Source organism: Ipomoea nil, unplaced genomic scaffold, assembly GCF_001879475.1.
Source record: "Ipomoea nil cultivar Tokyo-kokei standard unplaced genomic scaffold, Asagao_1.1 scaffold2219, whole genome shotgun sequence".
In the NCBI taxonomy this organism is placed as follows: domain Eukaryota; kingdom Viridiplantae; phylum Streptophyta; class Magnoliopsida; order Solanales; family Convolvulaceae; genus Ipomoea; species Ipomoea nil.
In genome coordinates, this window is record NW_017618647.1 from 348,208 (window position 1) to 370,488 (window position 22,281).

At 40.0% G+C, this 22,281-nt stretch overlaps 1 protein-coding gene across 2 annotated transcripts; it reads right to left on the minus strand.

The window, feature by feature from the left end:
• Positions 1-5,025: 5,025 nt before the first annotated feature.
• LOC109150193 (UDP-N-acetylglucosamine--N-acetylmuramyl-(pentapeptide) pyrophosphoryl-undecaprenol N-acetylglucosamine transferase) lies at positions 5,026-8,518 on the minus strand. Of its 2 annotated transcripts, none has more exons than XM_019298099.1 (5): positions 8,310-8,518; positions 7,386-8,237; positions 6,837-6,945; positions 6,240-6,375; positions 5,026-5,261 (listed from the first exon to the last, which is right to left on the minus strand). In XM_019298099.1, the coding sequence occupies exons 1-5, from the start codon at positions 8,417-8,419 to the stop codon at positions 5,131-5,133; spliced, it is 1,338 nt and encodes a 445-aa protein (XP_019153644.1). In that variant the 5' UTR covers positions 8,420-8,518; the 3' UTR covers positions 5,026-5,130. The 2 variants fall into 2 exon arrangements, with proteins under 2 accessions (XP_019153644.1, XP_019153643.1); XM_019298098.1 differs by having other exon boundaries at positions 7,386-8,246.
• Between the last annotated feature and the right edge of the window lie 13,763 nt (positions 8,519-22,281).

Below are 22,281 nucleotides of genomic sequence, written 5' to 3' on the forward strand. Positions count from 1 at the left end.
TCTTCTTCTTATTTTTTTTTAATTTTAATTTTATTTTGTATGTAGTTTTGTTTGGATTATTAATATTATTATTATTATTATAATTTTATTTTTTTATTACATTATTACACAGGATTTTATTATACTTAAACAATATATATATATATATATATATATATATATATATATATATATATATATATATATAGAGAGAGAGAGAGAGAGAGAGAGAGAGAGAGATAGATATAGATGAATTATTACGTTTTATTCTATGTTATAATTCTTACGTTAATATTCTTATTATTAGTAACACTTGATTACTTTTAGATATTATTATTTTCACTTATTTTATTATTATATTATTATTGCTTTTTCTGTCAAGATCTGTTAATATATAACGACCGTGAGGCATAATAATAATATAACCCTGAAAATCAAGGGGTTAGAGTTAATTGGTCGAAAGAATTACTTTACATACTCTGTGACCTATGTATTTAATATGTTGAAAAGAGTAACAACACGTTTGGTTCACGGAATGAATTTTGAGGTAATAGAAATGCTATTCCATAAGGAATGGAATATGCAAGGAATAGAATAGGAATTGTATTCTATTGTTTGGTTCGCGGAAGGAATAGACTTTAGGAATTATATTACAGTGTTTGGTTGATTTAAGGAATAGAAATGAAATATGTTTTAAAAGACATAAATAACCTTATAAAAATATGTGATGGTGGTGATGGTGGTGGTGGTGGTGGTGGCGGTGGCGGTGGTGGTGGTGGCGGTGGCGATGGTGATAGCGGTGGTGGTGGTGCTGGGGTGGTAGTGGTGGTGGTGGCGGTGGCAGTGGTGGGGGCGACGGTGGTGGTGGTGACGGTGACGGTTGTGGCAGTGGTGGTGGGGGCGGCGACAGTTGTGGCGGTGGTGGCGGTGGTGCTGCTGGATGGTAGTTCTGGTGGCGGCGGCGACGATGGTGGTGGCGGTGGTGGTGATGGTAGTGGTGGCGGTGGTGGTGATGGTAGTGGTGGTGGTGGTGGTGTTGTGGTGGTAGTGGTGGTGGTGGCGGTGGCAGTGGTGGGGGCGGCGACGGTTGTGGCGATGGTGGTGGTGGTGGTGGCGGCGGTGGCGGCGACGGTGATGTTGGTGGTGGTGGCGGCGGTGATGTTGGTGGTGGCGACGACGGTGGTGAAATATGATAAATTTATATATAGGATAAAAAAAATTAGGTTAAAGAAAGGGGTAAAAAAGAAAATAGATTCTAAAATCTATTCCTGAGCGTTCAGTAATAGGCTAATACCAAGGAGGCCCTAGTAATAGCTATTACCTTATTTGAGGTAATAGGCTATTACCAGGAATACTATTCATGGTAATAGAAATGGTTACCAAACAAAGGAATAAACATATTACTGAGAATGCTATGCCATTCCCGGCCTATTCCGTGAACCAAACGGGCCATAAGGAAAAAAAAGGTGGAGTTACCTCTCAAAGGTTGATATGGAAAGAGATTGAATTAGAGTTCAACAACCAAAGTAAGTTGGCATGGGATAAAAATAAACTCAAAAATAAGGTGGATTGGATGAGAAATAGATGGATCGGAGCTTATGGAAACAATTGAAAGAAAAAGAGACGGGACTAGGATGGGATCATGTGAAAGGGACTATAAGTGCTAACGATGAATGGTGGGCTATGAAAATTAAGGTTAGTTATCTTTTAAGTTGACTTACTTTAGTTTTAAATAGTTAGAATATATCTATTAAAAAAATTTGTGTTTTATTTTATAGGAAAATTCCAAATTTGACTCATTTCGAGATGAAGGGATTGAGCCCGAGCTTGAAAATAGAATGAATCAAATCTTTGGATCTTATGCCCAAAGAAAGTACAAGTTTAGTCCGGTAGCCAATTCTCCACATGAACAAGAAGTATATGTTCCTCCCCCACCTCATAGGAATGATGATCATGTTTCTCTTAGATGACATGAATTACTATTGGGGAGCATCATGGGATGATGTATGGAGAGAGTCTAGTCCTACCCCTACTCCTACATCTACTAATATCACTCAAGTAACACATGTTGAGATGGATGACATAAGAAGAGGTAAGAGGGCTACTGAGGGTGATTCATCACAAAGTAATAAGAGTGCAAAGACTTCTACTAAAAAAGAAGAGGCTGCCACAACCCAACAAATGCTTGGTGACTTGATGCAACAAATTAATGAGAGGAATACTTCAACACAAGAAATGAATACTTCAATGATGAACATGATGAATAGCAACATGAATGTGATAAATTCAATGAATGCTAGTACAACAAAGTATGGTATTGAAGATGCTTTGGCTAAAGTGTGTAGTTTGCCCGGTTTGGAGCCCCATGCCCCCGAGTTCTTCTTTGCTTGCACGATGATTGAAGATCCTCAAAAAAGATCTATTTTTCTTGGATTGCCGGATGATGAGAGTAGGCTTGGATACATTAAGTACTTTCATGACCATGAGAAGCATCCAAAAAGCTAAACTTGTTTAGCTTGTAATCATGATGGGTGGTGTAGTTTTTTGTGTAGAAAGTTTATGGACATTTAACTTTCTAACTATGTTATGCTAGTATTTTTGCCATCAAACATATGTAGATGTTTATGATGGGCGGTGTAGCTTTTTTTGTAAAGAAAGTTTATGAACATTTAACTTTCTAACTATGTTATGCTACATTTTTGCCATCAAACTTATGAAGATGTTCATGATGGATTGTGTAGCTTTTTTTGTAAAGAAAGTTTACGAACATTTAACTTTCTAACTATGTTATGCTATTTTTTTGCCATCAAACTTATGAAGATGTTCATGATGGACTGTGTAGCTTTTTTTGTAAAGAAAGTTTATGAATATTTAACTTTCTAACTATGTTCTCTAAGTTTTCATTTCAGCTCAATCCTGTATTTTGTTGCCATTGATGACATGTTTTCACAAATAAGTTTGATATAATTGTTTTAAAGAAAAACATCAATAGAGATCCTGAGAGAAAAGATAGCAAATGATGCCTTAATGCTTCAGGTTTGGTTTGATTTGATTTAGCAATAACTGTGGCTTTTGCCTGAAGAAATGTATGACTTTCTGCATCTTATACACTTTAAACTAAGGGAAATTGAGCTCTTATCGTTTTGCTATTTTCTTTGCTAGTGTGGATTGTGCAAGAACTTAGGTTTCTTGATGTTTCCTGATCATAAGAACTCGTTACTCTCTCTTTTTTGACATCTCTTAGTTCGATCTCAAACCCTATTATTTTTATGGTAGTGTTGGCCAGCCAAACGGCTACTCTAGGCCATAAAACCAACACATATATGTTAACATTGTGTGTTCTTAGTATACAAACTAGAGGTGTAAATGAGCCGAGCAGCTTGCGAGCGGCTCGGTCAAAGCTCGGCTCGAGCTCGGTCAAAATCGAGCTCGAGCCGAGCTCGAACGGCTCGTTTAGTAATCGAGCTCGAGCCGAGCCTAGATATTCTAGGCTCGTGGCTCGTCGAGCCATATAATATATAATATATATAATACATAATATCATATATTATAATATAATAATAATAATATATAAAAATAACAATTAGAAATTAAAATTTTAAACTCAAAATCCCTAAAAGATTTCTATTACTTATGTATGGATAAAACAAAGTAGTTTGAATTTTTAATCAAAAGTTTTAAATAGGTCAAATTCAATGTCAAAATCGAGCTCGAGCTCGAGCTCAAGATCGAACTCGAACAATCAAGCTGCTTGAGCCGAGCTCGAGCAGCTCGAAAATTACCGAGCTCGAGCTCGAGCGTCAATTCTTGAGCTCGATCGAGCTCGAGCTCAAACTCGAGCCGAGCCTTCATTAACGAGCTCGAGCTCGCGTCTACCCAGGCTCGAGCTCGGCTCGACTCGTTTACACCCCTAATACACACTGTAAATTTTTAAAAAGTATATTGTGAACATTTAGACTCAAGTTCACCTTACAAAGTGGACACGAGTTCACATAATAATTTGCATGCCCATTTGATAGCTCTACCTAAGACACACACACATATATAATTGTGTTAACCATTATATTGAATTATTATTAATAACTTATTTTTATTACGGAGTTTTTTTTTTTTTTTTTTGAAATTATATTTTTAATATTGAATTATTTTTTAATTACGTAATATTTCTCTAGAGGAAATTTTAATTTTGGTCATATGACTATAGTGGTCTTGTTAATTTTAGTCCTTGACTTTCAAAAGTGTCAATTTAGTACCTTAACTATGCAATTTTTGTCGATTTTGGTCACGTCAAAAAATTTTAATAACTAAAATAATGAGGATATTTTTGTCGTTTCACGCCTCTTTTCTTCTTCTCCGGCGAGTCCATTCCTTTCTCTCCCATTTTCGGCATTCTTTCTCCTTGTAAACCCTATCTTTAATATCATCAATCCTCCTTTCCTCATCATCTTAGTTCATTGCATTCACCGAAAACGGGAGAGGAAGGGATGGACTCACCTAGGAAGAAAAAAAAGAGACGTGAAATAATCAAAATACCATCATTATTTTAACAATTAAAATTTTCCGACGGAATTTGGCCGGAGTAACCAAAATTGACAAAAATTACATAGTTAAGATATTAAATTGACACTTTTAAAATCTCAGAGACTGAAATTAACAAGATCCCTATAGTCATAGGACCAAAATTGAAATTTCCTCCTCTACTTCTTTATAATTATAACAATATTAATAGTAAAATACAAATAATATTCAAAAGAATTAATAATAACACAATGGTAACATTAGGTTATAAAAATACTTTTTTTTTTTATGTAAACCACAATGTGGTTCGGGTCTTTCTCTGTCCGTTTAACGGTCCAGGTCCACCCGGTTCGCTTCGAGAGGCACTGAAGCTGGCCCAGAGGGAATCGTCACTTGTGGGAATCGAACCCGGGTTATCCCGGAATTCTCCCCCACATTTTATATGTAATTTTTTTTTTAAACACATTTTATATGTAATTAACTAAGAGTAAACAACTAATTTACCAAACATCATTTTATAACATACTAATATACTACTAATTGGTCAAGCCAACTAATTAACACAATCAATTATCAGATACCAACTAAATCAATGAGCTATCAACTAACCGCTAATTGTCAAACACCCCTCAATTAGCTGCATTCACAACTGATTACTGAGAAGTTGACAAGAGAGAGAATGTGTTTAGAGATTTCAGCAGATGCATCCAGCTTTGCAGCCTTTAAAGCTCTCTTAGACATATCTGCCATCAAACTCTCATCCCCTGAAACAATCATTCAGGTTTAAGAAACTTACATCAAACAGCAAGTACATGGCTCAATTAGATTTGTGTGTCTTCTGAGGGTGTAAGAACTATGCTATAGACATGTAAGGTACTTTGTTTTTCTTGTTCCTTCCAATCCCCAACAAACAGGCGTCCTAATTGATTTTACTTTCATTTTCAAGATGAGGGTATTTCACATCTGACAATTTTCACAATATGTTGGTGTTTAGTTTAGACAAAAAAGCAAATCTGAAGTGCTTAGTGCATCAGAATGGGCTACTTGGCTTATCAGTTATCTCATTCTACATAGTATTCTTATCTTGTTATATCTAGGGACTAGTCAGATGTATTTTTCTCCATTTTAAGGATCTGGGCACTTAAATTGCAGGGTAGTTTATTCTATGTTTATATTTCAAAAGGAGTTAATACCCATTTTGGTCCTCCGACTATTAGCTAATACTTAATTTAGTCCCAAAGTATTAAAAGTACCCAATTTAGTCCTCTAACTTTTAAAATGGTACCCAATGTGGTCCTCCGTTAGAATTGCCATCTATCCACCATTATTTTGAGTGCAAAGAAGTCAATTTACTTGGTCCAAACTCGTTTCTTCCTCTGGTTAACGTCGTTGGTGTCACTTCATTTAAGGAAGAAATGTGCTTTATCAACTAAAATGAAACTTATGCCTTTCAAAATACCGGTGGATAGATGGCAATTCTAACGGAGGACCACATTGGGTACCATTTTAAAAGTTAGAGGATTAAATTGGGTACTTTTAATACTTTGGGACTAAATCGAGTATTAGCTAATAGTCAAAGGACCAAAATGGGTATTAACTCTTTCAAAAGCATAGACATTCAGATTATTGGCTGAATTGAAATAACTATATCATGCAAACAGAGTTATTGCTAGGGTCTACATGCAATTATCGATAGGGTTAACGTCAAGAAGTGATCTACACGAAAGACAAACTCTGCATACCTAAAATTTCTTCGGTAGCACTTCTAAGAGCAAATGAATCGAGTTCGTTTTCTGTAATAACCCTTGCACCAGCTAGCTTGGCCATTAAACAAGCATTTTTGAGTTGGTGCCCTTCTGCAACATTTGGTGATGGTATCTGCAGAATTCAAGAAAAGCTTTTCACCAAAGACATACAGAAAAGGTTAATAGGAGAGAAAATATTCAAGAAAGAAGAGACACTAAAGTCAAAAAATTAAAAGAAATGGAGGATACTTTTACTATCTAGTCATTGAACCTTTGACCTGGCTCTGATACCACTTATTAGGATCAAAGCTCACCACTATGCCAAAAGCTATAGCATAGCTAATAACGAAGGCACAACTTTATTTCCTTATACTGTTACACATTTTCGAGACGCTGGGTGTTGGACTTGACCTTTTAAGTCCTTTACTGGCCTCCGCTCAACAACCCCTAGCCACCGAGTTTTAGACTTGGCCTTTACCGACCTCCGCCCAACAGAAAGTCATATGTAGTATATATAATCACTTATTGAGAATTAGAATGTAAACACTGTCATCAAGCATTCAGATAGAGAAAAAGTGGAGGAAACTAAAGTACCAAAATACAAGGTTTCCCAGTAGCCAAAATCTCATAGCAAGTCATTGCCCCAGACCTTGAAATGATAAGGTCTGCAGCTGCATATGCCAAATCCATAGCGTGCAAGAACCTACCTTCACGATGTTACAATGAAATCAGACCTGAATGGAAACATAATAACATTCGCTAAATAAATGTAAAATTGGGAAAGCATACGGTTTTTTGTTTCACTAACAAGCATAGCTCCAGTTTTAACAAGAACAGAAGCTCATCTCTTCAGATACTCTAGTCAAGAAGAGATAAATGTGCACTTATATATAAAGGACAAAACACAATAACAAGGAATAAATGATTAAATTAAGGATGCTAAAACACATTGAATTATTGAAATTTGTCACAAGGCATGAAGGTTAACATCTTTCTTAAAAAAAACCAACTAAAACACAATAAATTAAGGATGCTAAAACACATTGAAACTTGTCAAAAGGCATGAAGGTTAACATCTGATCTTTCTTCAAAAAAACCAACTTTGCATGCTAATATATATCGAACTGAAATTATGATACTCACGGAGTGAGGACTAATCGAGGATGGGTCTTTACGAGACTTTCAATTTCATGGAAAGCTTCCACACCAGTCTGCCAAATGAGAAACAAATCCTTCCTCTCATCCAACACATTAGAATACAAATTCAAAAGCTTAACATTGATTGCATTGGCACCCAAAGATCCTCCCAGAACTAACACTACTTTCCCTTCTCCTTCCAAATCTCCCAATTCTGGGAAAAAATGTTGTCTTGCCATCTCTTTTGAGACATTTCTTTTCAATGAAGATCTTACTGGATTGCCACAAACTACACACTTTTTCTTCTGCCAAAAACACTCAATACTCGAATCGAATGCTAAAAATATTTTATCAGCAAAGAGGGAAAGCACACGATTTGCGATCCCGGGGGCTGCGTTTTGCTCTTGGATTACAAGTTTGACGCCTCCAAGCGCGGCGGCGAGGGAAATGGGGAATGAAACAAAGCCGCCGGTGCCGACGACAATCTGGGGTTTGAATTCTTGGAGCAATTGGAAACATTTTAGGAGAGAGTTGATTAAAAGGAAAGGGAGAATGAAGAGGTTGTAGGGAGAGAAGAAGGGTCGGGCCAAGGGGGAGGCTGGGACGGGTGCAAAGGAGTAGCCGGCCGCCGTCACGGCGGCGCTTTCCATTCCACCGGGCATGCCCACAAAGAGGGCTTGCATTTGCATACTGGGGTTTATGGCTTTCAGCTCATCTGCTATAGCCACCGCTGGGTATATGTGGCCCCCCGTGCCACCGGCGGCGAATATGATTCTGAGAGTGTCGGAGCCGCTTGTGGTGGCGGCGGCGGCGGCAGCGGCATTGTTGGGCTTATTCAGCGCCGAACAGCTAATAAACCTGATTTTCCTGAACCACAAACAAGAATTCAGAAAGCATAAACACAGATCAGAGAAAGAGGGCGGGAATTACCTGTGTAGTATATGGATGTTGCGGAAGAAGGGTGATGAGTTGACAATAGAGGTATGGGTTTGAAGGTGTAAGAGAGGCGAAGAATGGGAAATGGTGACCATAAACCCCATTACAGATTTACAGAGGTGGAGAGGAAGACGAAGACGAGGAGGCAAAAAGGTAGTCAAGATTTTGGGTTGAGGTTAAATTTGTAACTTCAAATGGCTGCTCGGACATTAGATTGTCTCCTAGATTCTAGCTACTTCAGTATCAGATATCATATGTTTTTTTGTTTTCTTTTTGAAATGTATAATGTATAATTTCATAATTCAAATCCAAGGAAAGAACATTAGGACTGTATTCGACGGAGTTTATCTAGAAATTTATAACTTATTTTAAGCTACTAATGAACTGTAAATTTTGTTTGGTAATGTTTTTAAAATAAGTTAGTATTTAGCTTAAAATAATAACTTATTTTGAAATGCTACTTAAGATAACGTTTCAAAAATAAACTAGTAGCTTAGAAACTTTTTTTTTCATCTTTACCCTTATTATTTTAAATAAATGACAGTTTTTACCTTTCAATTAAATTTTTTTGGCCTTTTTCTCTTCTCCTATATTTTTACTCGTCCTCTCCCGCAATTCTTACGGGCCAACAACACATCTTCATTCGAACAAGTTTTCAGATCCTAGGTATGGTTTTTCTTTATATTTTTTTAAATTTGAATATTATATTATAAAGGAAAATTGCATCTTTGGTCCCTAAGTTATACCCAAGTTCCGACTCAGTCCTTGAGTTATTACCGTATCCATTTTTAGTCCATCAATTATGAACGAAGTGACGCATTTGGTCCCTGACCGTTAAAATTGACGGAAAATTATAAAATATTTAAAATTTGAAGGGTAAAGTAGGAAATTCAGATTTTATTCTCCTTTTTATATCAAAATCACTTTCACAACATTATTTTTCACTTCTTAGCCTCTTATTTCAAGATTGTTCAACTCTAAAAGCATTTCAATAACTTTAGTATGACTTGTTATGAACCTGACTCTTGTATAACAAACTTAAGACTTAGCAAAAATAAAGAAACACTTGATCGTTGTCTTCAGACGTGTGAAATAGACTTTCCTATCAATTTTCAATTTTTTTACTAAGCAACAAAGGTAATCAAACCAGAACTTGTGAGATACCAAATGATGTCAAATTTCTCAATTTGCTTTTACGAGAAATTCATCAACAGAATAACTTGAGATATTTAGTTTGTAAATATTTTTTCATATGCAGTAGTTTCATCAATAATCATTTTTAGAAGTTACAAAAGTTTTTAGAATTTTCATAACTGAGTCTTAGGTTTCTCATTCAATACTCTGATTTTTAAGAAGACAAGGGAGGTGATGGATATATATATATATATATATATATATATATATATATATATATATATATATATATATATATAATTTTCATATATTGTCAAGATATACCATTCTTAATTTTTTTTTTGACCATAAGGAGGGGGGAACCCCAGAGTAGTGTAGCTACTCTCACTACGCACCCGGGTAGTACGCAGATTATTGAATTGCTTTTGGAATTGAAAAATCTTGAAAAAGAATGCTAGGAAGTTGAAAATAATATTGCAAAAGTGATTTCAATATAAGAAAGAAAATAAAATGTGAATTTACTACTTTACCCTTCAAATTTTAAATATTTTTTTAATTTTTCCGTTAGTTTTAACGGCCAGGGACCAAATGCGCCCACTTCGCTCATAATTCAGGGACTAAAAATGGATACGGCATCACTACCATTATAACTCAGGGACTAAACTCGCAATTTTTTCATATTATAATATATATATATATATATATATATATATATATATATATATATATATAGACAAACAGCTAGCTATTTTAGTGTTCAAGCTACCCACATTCCCATTCCCAGAATCATGTTCCATAGTCGCTTGCTTAGTCAACAAATTAACGTAGTATTCTTAATTTTTGTTCTGATATGTGGGCACGCAACATAACATAGAGTATCCGTGTATGTGTGTCTACTTCATTATGTGATGTTACATCATGATTATGCCAATAATTTCATTTTAAAATGTTAAATGTTAATAGGTAAACAAAGCTATTTAAATTTAAAACTATTGAAATTTTATGAAGATGTCATTTTTAGTCTTTTAACATTTATCATCTTATAAAAAAAATTAATTTTACCAAACATTTTAAAGCATAATCAGCTAGCTTAATGTCTCTTCAGTTTTCAGCTTCTAGCTTATAGCTTTTAAGCTAGGTTTGCCAAACATAGCCTACAAAATACAAATGATATTTTTGGAGGGCTAGAACCACTCCATGCAACCAAACATAGACTACTTAGCTAACATATGAGGTGCCTGATTCGCAGATCGTTTAAAAAAAGTTAAACTAACATGAGAAAACATACTTACTCATTAAAATTTTCATATCAGCTAACACTAAATGAAAGAGTTAATTAATTCCACCATAGGTCCCTTGTTTTTGGTGACAAATTCAAATTTTGTCCCAGACTATCATTTTTGTCATTTAACATCCCAGAGTATTATTTGTTTGGACACTTTTAGGGGGTGTTTGGTTCACGGAATCTTGGATTACCCCAGGTAATAGGATGACCTCCTGGAAGGTAATGTGAGATTTTGGGAATGTAAGATTACCTTCTGTGTTTGGTTTGGATGGTGTAATATAATATTACCTTGTTTAGTTCAGGGGTTATATTTTATGTTATATGGGTCAATTTATAATAATGTCCTCAGTAATATATATATATATATATATATATATATATATATATATATATATATATATATATATATATATATATATATATATATATATATATATATATATATATATATATATATATATACACACTAATAAGAGCCCAAGAGAGTTAGGCCTATAATTGGTAGAAAAAAAATGGCGGTCAAATTTTTTAATCAAATGATTGGCTCAGATTGATCAAATTGATCAGATGATCAGATTTTAATTTTTCCTTGAGATTTCCTAATTTATCCTTAATGAATATGATTATCCGTTAACTTTTTCGTTAAATATTATCGTTTCCGTTAATTTCTGTTAGTTCACCGTTAACTTACTCATTGATTTCAATAAGAAAGGTCTTAAGTTCGAACCTCATCCCAATCAAAGTTGGCATAATTAGTATTCTATTTTACTCTTATTAAATTAAATAATAATTTAGTAGCTACAACAAAAAATAATACATATGCATTTCTTCAATTTAGAATTATGTGTCTACAATGACTTTATTCAAAAAAAATTATTCATTATCAATAAATTAAATAAGAGAAAATAATTCCATTAGTTATATTGTCTTTATTTTTCTCCAATATAAAAATTCTTTACATTCAAAATTCAAATCCATCAATTGATTATATTTGTTACATTGTCCCTACAATGTCTTTATTAAAAAAAATTATTCATTATCAATAAATTAATTAAGAGAAATAAACATTCAAAAAAAAAAATTAAGAGAAATAATTTTTATTAGTTATATTGTCTTTATTTTTCTCCAATTTAAAAATTCTTTACATTCAAATTCATCAATTGATTATATTCACTACATTGTCTATTATCTTTTTGTGCACTATTTTTTAATTAAATATCAAAGTTATAATACAAAATAATGATATATATTTATTTACAAAGTATTTTATTAATACCATGATTTTTTAAAAAAAAATTTAAAGTAATAAAGCGAATCATATTAACTACTTGAGGGATTTGTTGACAAAGAGAGTATTCAAATCACACAACAAATTGAAGTGAGAAACTAGCTCGCAATGTCCTTGTTTGACAATTAGCAGTTAGCGGTTAGCATTAGTGGATTATATTAGCGGATTTGACCAGCGAATAATATCAACGGTTGGTAAAAAGATATTTAAAAAAATTAGTTGTTTACATTAACATTTAAAATGACCTAAGGGTATACATATAATAATAATAATAATAATAATAATAATAATAATAATAATAATAATAATAATAATAATAGTTTTAATAATATTTTTTTAAAAAAATATAGATGTGTTTTGGGAAAATCATTCTCAAAAACGCTAAGTGAAAATATTGTAAATTGCAATGTTTATATTTTCAGTGGTTTGGAACAAATTGTTGCTTCAAACTGTTGAATAACCAAAGCACTTTCTTTAGCATTTTGATCTTTGGGTTACATCATATTTTCTAATCGTCTAATATCTTTGGGTTACATTATAATTAAAAATTTTAAATTTTTACTACATCTAAATTCCTTACATTAGGAATTTCTTTATCCATAATAATTTATTCAACAATAATGGTTGAACTAAATGAACACTGAGCAAAACACCTAAAGGACTGGTACCGTTGATTCATTCATTGATCTTGTATATATGTTCATTCATTAAATATATTATAACCCTTTGCAACAAAAATACTTGATTATTATTTATAAAAAAAAATTAGTAACAATTATAATGAATCTCATATATTACATTGTATTCATATACTAGAAATTACATATTTAAATAAACAAATTAGACATTAAAACGGGTAAAAGAGTATGTTACTCCTGAAGTATTTTTGCGTTTAAAAGTATCTAAGCATGGTTTCGGGTTCCACAACGAATCCCGAGACGAAGTTATGGTAAAAGAGTCAGTGGGGGTAGCGGAACACGCCACCTACCCGCTGCCCAGAAATCACCGTCGGGCAGCGGGCAGCAGCCGGGCAGTCACCTGCCCGCCGGCAACCCGCTGCCGGAAAGTGATCTCCGGCGGGCAGCCGGCGGGTGACCCCCACCCACCGGCTACCCGCTGGTCCATACCACACCCCGGGTCTTTGGCTTCCCCGTTTGATGTTCCCCGCTCCCCGTGGCGTCCCAACTGACCCCGTTTGTCGTGCTTGAGTCTAGTTTGATATTTCGGATACCATTCATAGGTTGAATAAGTCTTAGGAATCGCATGCTAGTTGAATTGGTAGCCCGTTGACCTAGGTGGAAATTGTATTAACCCTTAGGACTATTCTTAGTATGTGCACGATCACACGTAAGTTGATTTAGATGTCGTCCCCCTCCCAATGTGTTACTACGTGCTCCTATGTGTTATGTGTTGCATGATCCCCCATTTTGGTTATAGGCCAATTGGGTGGTTCCCGGACTAAGGTTCGGAAGTCGGTTGAAGACCGAATGGATTGTTCCCGGACTGAAGGTTCGGAAGTGGCTGAAGGCCAATGGATTGTTCCTGAGCTAAGGCTCAGAAGTGGCTAAGGCCAAATTGATACACTTCTTGGGCTGCGGTACAACTATGGGCCTCGGTGCTATGACCCACCGACCTGAACGCGCCAGGGCGGTGTGTAGGGCCAATAAGCCAAGGAAGGCTGTAGTCTACCGACCTGAGTAATCTGACGGTGTGTAGGGCTACGGCTGGCTGCGATCCACCGAGTGATGGGACAACGGTGTGTAGGGCCATAGTCTCCGAGGATCTTCGCCCACCGACTGAGTATAGCTCAACGATGTGTCGGGCTTGATCCGCTATGGTCCACCGACTGGGTGCGTCAGCCATGTGTCAGATCGTGGTTCGACGTTGAGTTCGTCAGTAGTTCTCAAAGGGTTGGTTGCGATCAACTCCCCTCATACCGCGGTGTAACACCCCGTGTTACGAGTCCTAAAACCAATTAATTAATTAACCATCTACCCAAAAAGAAAAGAAATAAATCACAATGATTAATTAGCGTTAAGCCCACCATGGTCCATGGGCCCCCCATCTCTAAGCCCAATACCTAATCCTAGGAGAATTAGACCCCATAGCATATAAATAGGGAACTTAGAAGGCATCTAGAATCCCCACCACAATAATCTCTCACCACCCAAAGAGCTCCAAGAATCCCCCTAGGAGAAATCAAGAAAGCTTAAAGAAAGATCCTTCATAGCCAAGGAATTAATTAAGGCTAAGAGGTAACCCATGTCTCAACAAAACCTATTTTCATAGTTATGATTTCCCCTTAGGGTTTCCCCCATATTATTGTGTATTAATGATTGGTGGTGATTATTATTGATGATTGATGTGATGATCCCATGGGGGATCTTGATAATCTTGATATTGGGAGATTCTTGATAATTATGGTGTTCTTGATGATTATGTTGAGTTCTTGATGATTATGTGTTGTTCTTGATAATTGTGTGATGTTGTAACACCCCGTGTTACAGCCCCTAAGACCAATTAATTAATTAATCTTTAACCCATGAGAAAGAATAATTTATTATGATTAAGTTGGGAAAAAGGCCCACCATAGTCCGTGGACCCCCATCCCTAAAGCCCAATACCTAATCCTAGGAGGATTAAACCCCATAGCATATAAATAGAGAACTTGGGAGGCATTTAGAATCCCCACCACAATAATCTCTCACCACCCAAAGAGCTCCAAGAATTCCCCTAGGAGAAATCAAGAAATCAAGAAAGCTTAAAGAAAGATCCTTCATAGCCAAGGAATTAATTAAGGCTAAGAGGTAACCCATGTCTCAACAAAACCTATTTTCATAGTTAAGGTTTCCCTTAAGGTTTCCCCCATATTGTTGTGAATAGCGATTTATGATGGTTATTGTTGATATTGATATAATGATTCCATGAGGAATCTTGATAATCTTGATATTGGGAGTTTCTTGATAAATATGAGGTTCTTGATAATTAATTGGGATTCTTGATAATTATGTGTTGTTCTTGATAATTATGGTGCTCTTGATGATTAGTTGGTATTCTTGATGCTTATGTATTATTCTTACCGAATCTTGCAATTAGAAGACGAATCGTATTCTTGTTGATATAAAAGTGATTAGAACCCTAGGTTGTATCGTATGATATTATTCTTGGATTATCGGGTGGGGAAATCGCATGTTTGGGTGTTGATTATGTTTAGAAAAGCATGATAAGTTATGTGTCGTTCGTTTCTCGTATTTGATCCGTTTATCGCCTACGCGTTGTCGTTAATTACGTTGCAAAGTGTCTAAGCATGGTTTCGGGTTCCACGGTGGTTCCCGAGACGTAAACGTGATAAAAGGAGTCAGTGGGGGGTAGGGGACCCGCCACCTACCCACTGCCGGAACAGTGTTCCCGGCTGCGGGCGGCCGGCGGGCGGGCAGCTGCCCGCCGGCGACCCGCTGCCCGGAACAGTAACTCCGGCAGGCAGCCGGCAGGTGGCCCCCACCCACCGGCTACCCGTTGGAATCTCACCCCACTTGGGCTCCCGGTTTCCCCGTTTGATGTTTCCCCGATCCCCGTGGTGTCCCAACGAACCCCGTTTGTCGTGCCTATGTCTAGTTTGATGTTTCGGGTACCATTCGTAGGTTTATGAGTCTGTTATATCGCATGCTAGTTGAATTGGTATCCCGTTGACCTAGGTGAAAGAAGTATGAACCCCTTAGGACTATTCTTAGTATGTGATGGATCACGCATAGGTTTGTTATACGCTTTACCCCCTTCCCAATGTGTAACGTGGGTTGCATGTGCTTGCTATGTGTTACGTGTGTGTGCTACCCCAATTCGGTTGCGATCGGATTGGTCATCCTGAGCTGCGGTTCAGAAGCTGGCTGCGGTCAGATTGGTATTCCTGGCAGCGGTCAGATGACATTCTCTTGGGCTGCGGTCCACCGTTTGGTTGCGATCAAACGTTTCTATACGAGCTGCGGTTCGTCCTTTATCCTGGCTGCGGTCAGATGACACTCTCTTGGGCTGCGGTCCACTGTTTGGTTGCGATCAAACATTATGATGAGCTGCGGTTCATCGGTCGGTTGCGATCGACCTCCCCGTGTTGCGATACGGGGCATGGTGCTGCGGGGCCGTGTCAGAGCTATATGCGCTGACCCTCATGTATGGGCATGCGATTGGTCCTGTGGCGCCAACAATGTGCATTATGTGTTGCGATATGGACGAGTTATGACTATGAGTGCCTTGGGGTGTGACCATGGGTTTCATATTGGGGATTGTTTATGATGGGTTACGATTACTGCTTATGCTTTGCCTTAATTGCCTTATCTATTATGAACTGCTTATGACTGTTATAACTGTTACTTGTGCCTGGCATTATCTATCGAGTCATTCCCGGTTTTAAAGCTAGAGTTCGTAGAATATATCTTCATGCTCAAAATGGTTTTATATATCTATATATATTGCTATATGTATCATATTTCACGCGTTGGAGTGGGTTACCAGCATCTCTCGCTGAACAGATATATTTGGCTTTCAGGCACAGAGGACTAGAGCACTGGAGCGCGCTAGAACTGGAATGTAGAAGTAGATTAGCTTCCCTTTCGGCCTGCGTGCCATATTATGCATTGTATTTCAGTGGATATTAGTTAGATAGCCTGTGCACCTGGGTTCTCTAGCCCAGGTGTGGCATAGCACCCCGTACGCTTGTGACATACTCTGGAATGTAATGAGATATTACCTTTATTATATAAGTTTTAAATGTCTTGAAAATCTGGGGTGTTACAGTTGGTATCAGAGCCTAAGTTTGACCCTAGGATAAGACTCTTAAGAACGGACTTTAGGACACTAGGCTTGAACCCTAAGTACCTAGGAACATAGGATTCGGGAATCTTAGGACGTGCGGTGAAATTGTGAAACCTACACATAACTTCCCTACACGTTACCCTTCCCCACTTATCACTTCATAAGAAGTACAACGGACTCTAATCTAACACTCTTATAAACCCTGACCAGAAAGACGATAACATGGCACCGAACAGAAGACAATCAAGAACTCCGGAACCCGCCACCGACGGCCCCTTGACCTAAACCCTACAACAACTAACACAAGTCGCGCAGGCATTAAGCGATGCGGCCCTTCGCAACGCCAGGCCCCCACCGCCTCCGGCAAACGCAAACTCAGACGTCGCTCGACAAGTCTCAAATCACCGACCACCCACGTTCTTCGGAGAGGAGGACCCCGCAGTCCTGGAGGAATGGATTCAGACTCTTGACAAAATTCTAGGGGTAGTAGAATGCCCGGAGGAACGTCGTGTAGAAATAGCCTCGTTCTACTTCGGGCACGAGGCCGACCTCTGGTGGATCCACGAAGGACCCACCCACCGACAAGAACCAGGGTTCAACTGGGAAAGCCTCAAGGCGCGACTACGTGAACGATTCTACCCAACCCACATAAAAGCATCCATGTATGAAGAGTTCCTTCATCTGAAGCAAGGGACGGCCACCGTCATGGAGTACCATAAACGGTTCCTCGAACTGGCGCGCTTCGCACCCGAACTTGTCCCCACCGAGGTGACCAAGGTAGAAAGATTCGTATCGGGTCTCAACTTCGAAGCCCGGAAGGCACTAGTGGTAAGTAGGCCCCGGACCCTCAACGAGGCTTACGTCAGTGCCGCGAACCTCTATCAGATCCAACTACTTCAACGCGGAGCCCAGGAACAAATGCGAAGAAGGAACACCGGAGGTGGGGCACCACCGGTGAAAAGAACAAGGAACGACATCGGCACGAGGCCAAACAACCCGACCAACCCAAGACCGCCCCTGGGAAACAACGAAGCGAACCCAAGGAACTTTCCTTGCCCGAGATGCAACAAAAGCCACAGAGGCAAGGACTGCGCAGGCAACCCCTGGCGATGCTTCAATTGCGGGGAGGAAGGACACAAGGCCTTCCAATGCACTCGACCCCAAAGACCGCGTCCCACCACCACGGGGGCACCGGTCACCAAGGGAGCTACGGCACTCCCGGAAAAGTATTCGTCATAAGCCAAACGCAAGCCAATCTCGGAAGCGAAGAAGACCTGGAAGGAGAAAACCCAACTCCGGAAGACGAGGACCACACGGATCCCACCGAAGAAGACCCAGAAAACGAATTCTGTCTAGGATAAACCATCACCCCCTTGTAACCGCCCCTAGACCATCTATTTAGCTTAAATACTCCGAAAACATTATGCCTACTTAGCTTAGCTACTTAGAAAGTATTATGAATAAAGATCTTTTTCGATCCCACTACAAAGGTAAAGCACGAGTTAAACCATCAACCCCAACCCTCCCCCACTAAAAGACAAAATAAGGAAAAAGACAAAGGAGGGCCACACCACCAAGAAATGCCTAATGTTGCCAATGGGAATTGAACTCTAAACCTCCCACTTATAAGGCTAAGTTCTTAACCACTAGCCCATATGTGTTTCTTGAAACCCTAAGGGGATAACCCCTTGTTAAATCCCTCCAAGTCCCTAAAACCCACAAAACCCCCAAATCAAAAACCCTTCTTCTTCCTCCTCCCTTTTCTTCTTCCCTACACCTTCCCTTCTCCCCCTCTCACTCACCCTGCCATCACGCCCAAGAAGAACGGCGACCCACCCGACGCCACCACCAACAGTCCGCCGGCACCGCACCACCGCATCGCATGCCGCCGCTGCCGCCCGGAGGAGTCTCGACGCCAACACCGCCCGTCGCCTACTCGGACGCCGCCCACTGCCGCACACCACATACGCCACCCCCACACCGTCTCACCTTCCACCGAGCCACCACCTAAACCCCCGCCCCGCCGTCGCCGCCCTCGAGAGGAGCACGTCGCCGGAAAAGGGCTCGCCGGAAAACCCGCCGGAGAACCTGCCGGAAAACTCGCCGGAAAAACCACCGTCGTCTCGCCGGAAACATCACCGGAAAACACCACCACCAAGCATGCCGAAGAAACCCCTCGGAATCCGCACCCCGGAGTGGAACAACGCCGATTACACCGTAATCGGAGGTAAAGCACTTGAATCCGACCAATTTTCTCCGGGATTGGTTGATATGCTTAAACACCAAGGCCTTCTAGATGCATACCTCACTATCAAAGGGGATACGTACCCCGAATTGGTGAAGGAATTCTATCAACACCTTGTGGCCACCAAACGGGGTGACAAGGTAGAAGTAGCCACCAAGGTCCGTGGCAAGGAAATTGTGCTTTTCGAAGGCCGGTTGGCCAAACTCTTGAGATTGACCACCACGGGTGTGTCTAGCTATGACCGAAAGGGGTGGATTGACACCCAAACTACGGGGTACAAGGACTACCTCGGATACTTGCTCGGGAAAGAGGACGGGTTCACCTCGGCCACTCGACCAAACCGAAAATGGTTATCGGCGGAGCAAAAGATATTGGTTATGATTGTAACCGATAGCCTCTTGCCCACCAATAACAAGAGCAAGGACGTAGGGAGTTTGGAGTGCACCTTTGCGTATCTCCTAAAACATAAAATCAAGTTCAACCTGCCGGCACTCATGCTAAAGCATATGGAATTCTGTAAAACGAACAACCGGCTTAGCCTACCCTACAGGATGATCCTAAGTTGGATCATGGAGAAGAAGGGGGTGGATCTAAGCCACACCGAGGTCAAAACCCCCAACGGTATGGTTTTCAATGCCCAAAACCTTCGCCGCAACGACATCTACTACACCGAGGGAGGACATTACCTCACCCTCGAAGAAATTTGCCAAAAACCCGAGGAAGAACGAAGAGAATTGGTTGACCGGTTGGACGTCTCCAACAAGAAGCTCAAGCGAGCCATGCAGGATTGTGGGGGCTCGGAGGGAAATGAGGAGCAGGAGGAGGATGACGGGCCTAACCCGTCGGTGCAACCACGAGCAGGAAGGGACCCGAGGGGTCAAAACGAGGGCTCAGTCACTGAGCGCATTCTCGCACAGCTCAATCGGCAAAACCAAATCATGGAAGAAGGGTTCTCATCCTTGATTCGCACCACACGCGCACTCGATCAGAGGGTGGCAGCAATCGAGGCCGCTTTGGGCACTCGTGGAGCGTCCAGTTCCAGCGCAGGAAACCGAGGTACACCCAGAACTTCTCTATCACAACGCCACCAAAAGTGCAGCCTACCCCGAACCAAGACAAACGTAGGGCCACATTCCAACCCAGGAGGCCGAGCTACGAGATGTCTAGGGGTGAAAGGGTGGACTTTGACACCGGGCTTCGGGGACGAAGCCCCTTGTAAGGGGGGGAGAGTGTAACACCCCGTGTTACGGCCCCTAAGACCAATTAATTAATTAATCTATAACCCATGAGAAAGAATAATTTATTATGATTAAGTTGGGAAAAAGGCCCACCATAGTCCGTGGACCCCCATCCCTAAAGCCCAATACCTAATCCTAGGAGGATTAAACCCCATAGCATATAAATAGAGAACTTGGGAGGCATTTAGAATCCCCACCACAATAATCTCTCACCACCCAAAGAGCTCCAAGAATTCCCCTAGGAGAAATCAAGAAATCAAGAAAGCTTAAAGAAAGATCCTTCATAGCCAAGGAATTAATTAAGGCTAAGAGGTAACCCATGTCTCAACAAAACCTATTTTCATAGTTATGGTTTCCCTTAAGGTTTCCCCCATATTGTTGTGAATGGCGATTTATGATGGTTATTGTTGATATTGATATAATGATTCCATGAGGAATCTTGATAATCTTGATATTGGGAGTTTCTTGATAAATATGAGGTTCTTGATAATTAATTGGGATTCTTGATAATTATGTGTTGTTCTTGATAATTATGGTGCTCTTGATGATTAGTTGGTATTCTTGATGCTTATGTATTATTCTTACCGAATCTTGCAATTAGAAGACGAATCGTATTCTTGTTGATATAAAAGTGATTAGAACCCTAGGTTGTATCGTATGATATTATTCTTGAATTATCGGGTGGGGAAATCGCATGTTTGGGTGTTGATTATGTTTAGAAAAGCATGATAGGTTATGTGTCGTTCGTTCCTCGTATTTGATCCGTTTATCGCCTACGCGTTGTCGTTAATTACGTTGCAAAGTGTCTAAGCATGGTTTCGGGTTCCACGGTGGTTCCCGAGACGTAAACGTGATAAAAGGAGTCAGTGGGGGGTAGGGGACCCGCCACCTACCCACTGCCGGAACAGTGTTCCCGGCTGCGGGCGGCCGGCGGGCGGGCAGCTGCCCGCCGGCGACCCGCTGCCCGGAACAGTAACTCCGGCAGGCAGCCGGCAGGTGGCCCCCACCCACCGGCTACCCGTTGGAATCTCACCCCACTTGGGCTCCCGGTTTCCCCGTTTGATGTTTCCCCGATCCCCGTGGTGTCCCAACGGACCCCGTTTGTCGTGCCTATGTCTAGTTTGATGTTTCGGGTACCATTCGTAGGTTTATGAGTCTGTTATATCGCATGCTAGTTGAATTGGTATCCCGTTGACCTAGGTGAAAGAAGTATGAACCCCTTAGGACTATTCTTAGTATGTGATGGATCACGCATAGGTTTGTTATACGCTTTACCCCCTTCCCAATGTGTAACATGGGTTGCATGTGCTTGCTATGTGTTACGTGTGTGTGCTACCCCAATTCGGTTGCGATCGGATTGGTCATCCTGAGCTGCGGTTCAGAAGCTGGCTGCGGTCAGATTGGTATTCCTGGCAGCGGTCAGATGACATTCTCTTGGGCTGCGGTCCACCGTTTGGTTGCGATCAAACGTTTCTATACGAGCTGCGGTTCGTCCTTTATCCTGGCTGCGGTCAGATGACACTCTCTTGGGCTGCGGTCCACTGTTTGGTTGCGATCAAACATTATGATGAGCTGCGGTTCATCGGTCGGTTGCGATCGACCTCCCCGTGTTGCGATACGGGGCATGGTGCTGCGGGGCCGTGTCAGAGCTATATGCGCTGACCCTCATGTATGGGCATGCGATTGGTCCTGTGGCGCCAACAATGTGCATTATGTGTTGCGATATGGACGAGTTATGACTATGAGTGCCTTGGGGTGTGACCATGGGTTTCATATTGGGGATTGTTTATGATGGGTTACGATTACTGCTTATGCTTTGCCTTAATTGCCTTATCTATTATGAACTGCTTATGACTGTTATAACTGTTACTTGTGCCTGGCATTATCTATCGAGTCATTCCCGGTTTTAAAGCTAGAGTTCGTAGAATATATCTTCATGCTCAAAATGGTTTCATATATCTATATATATT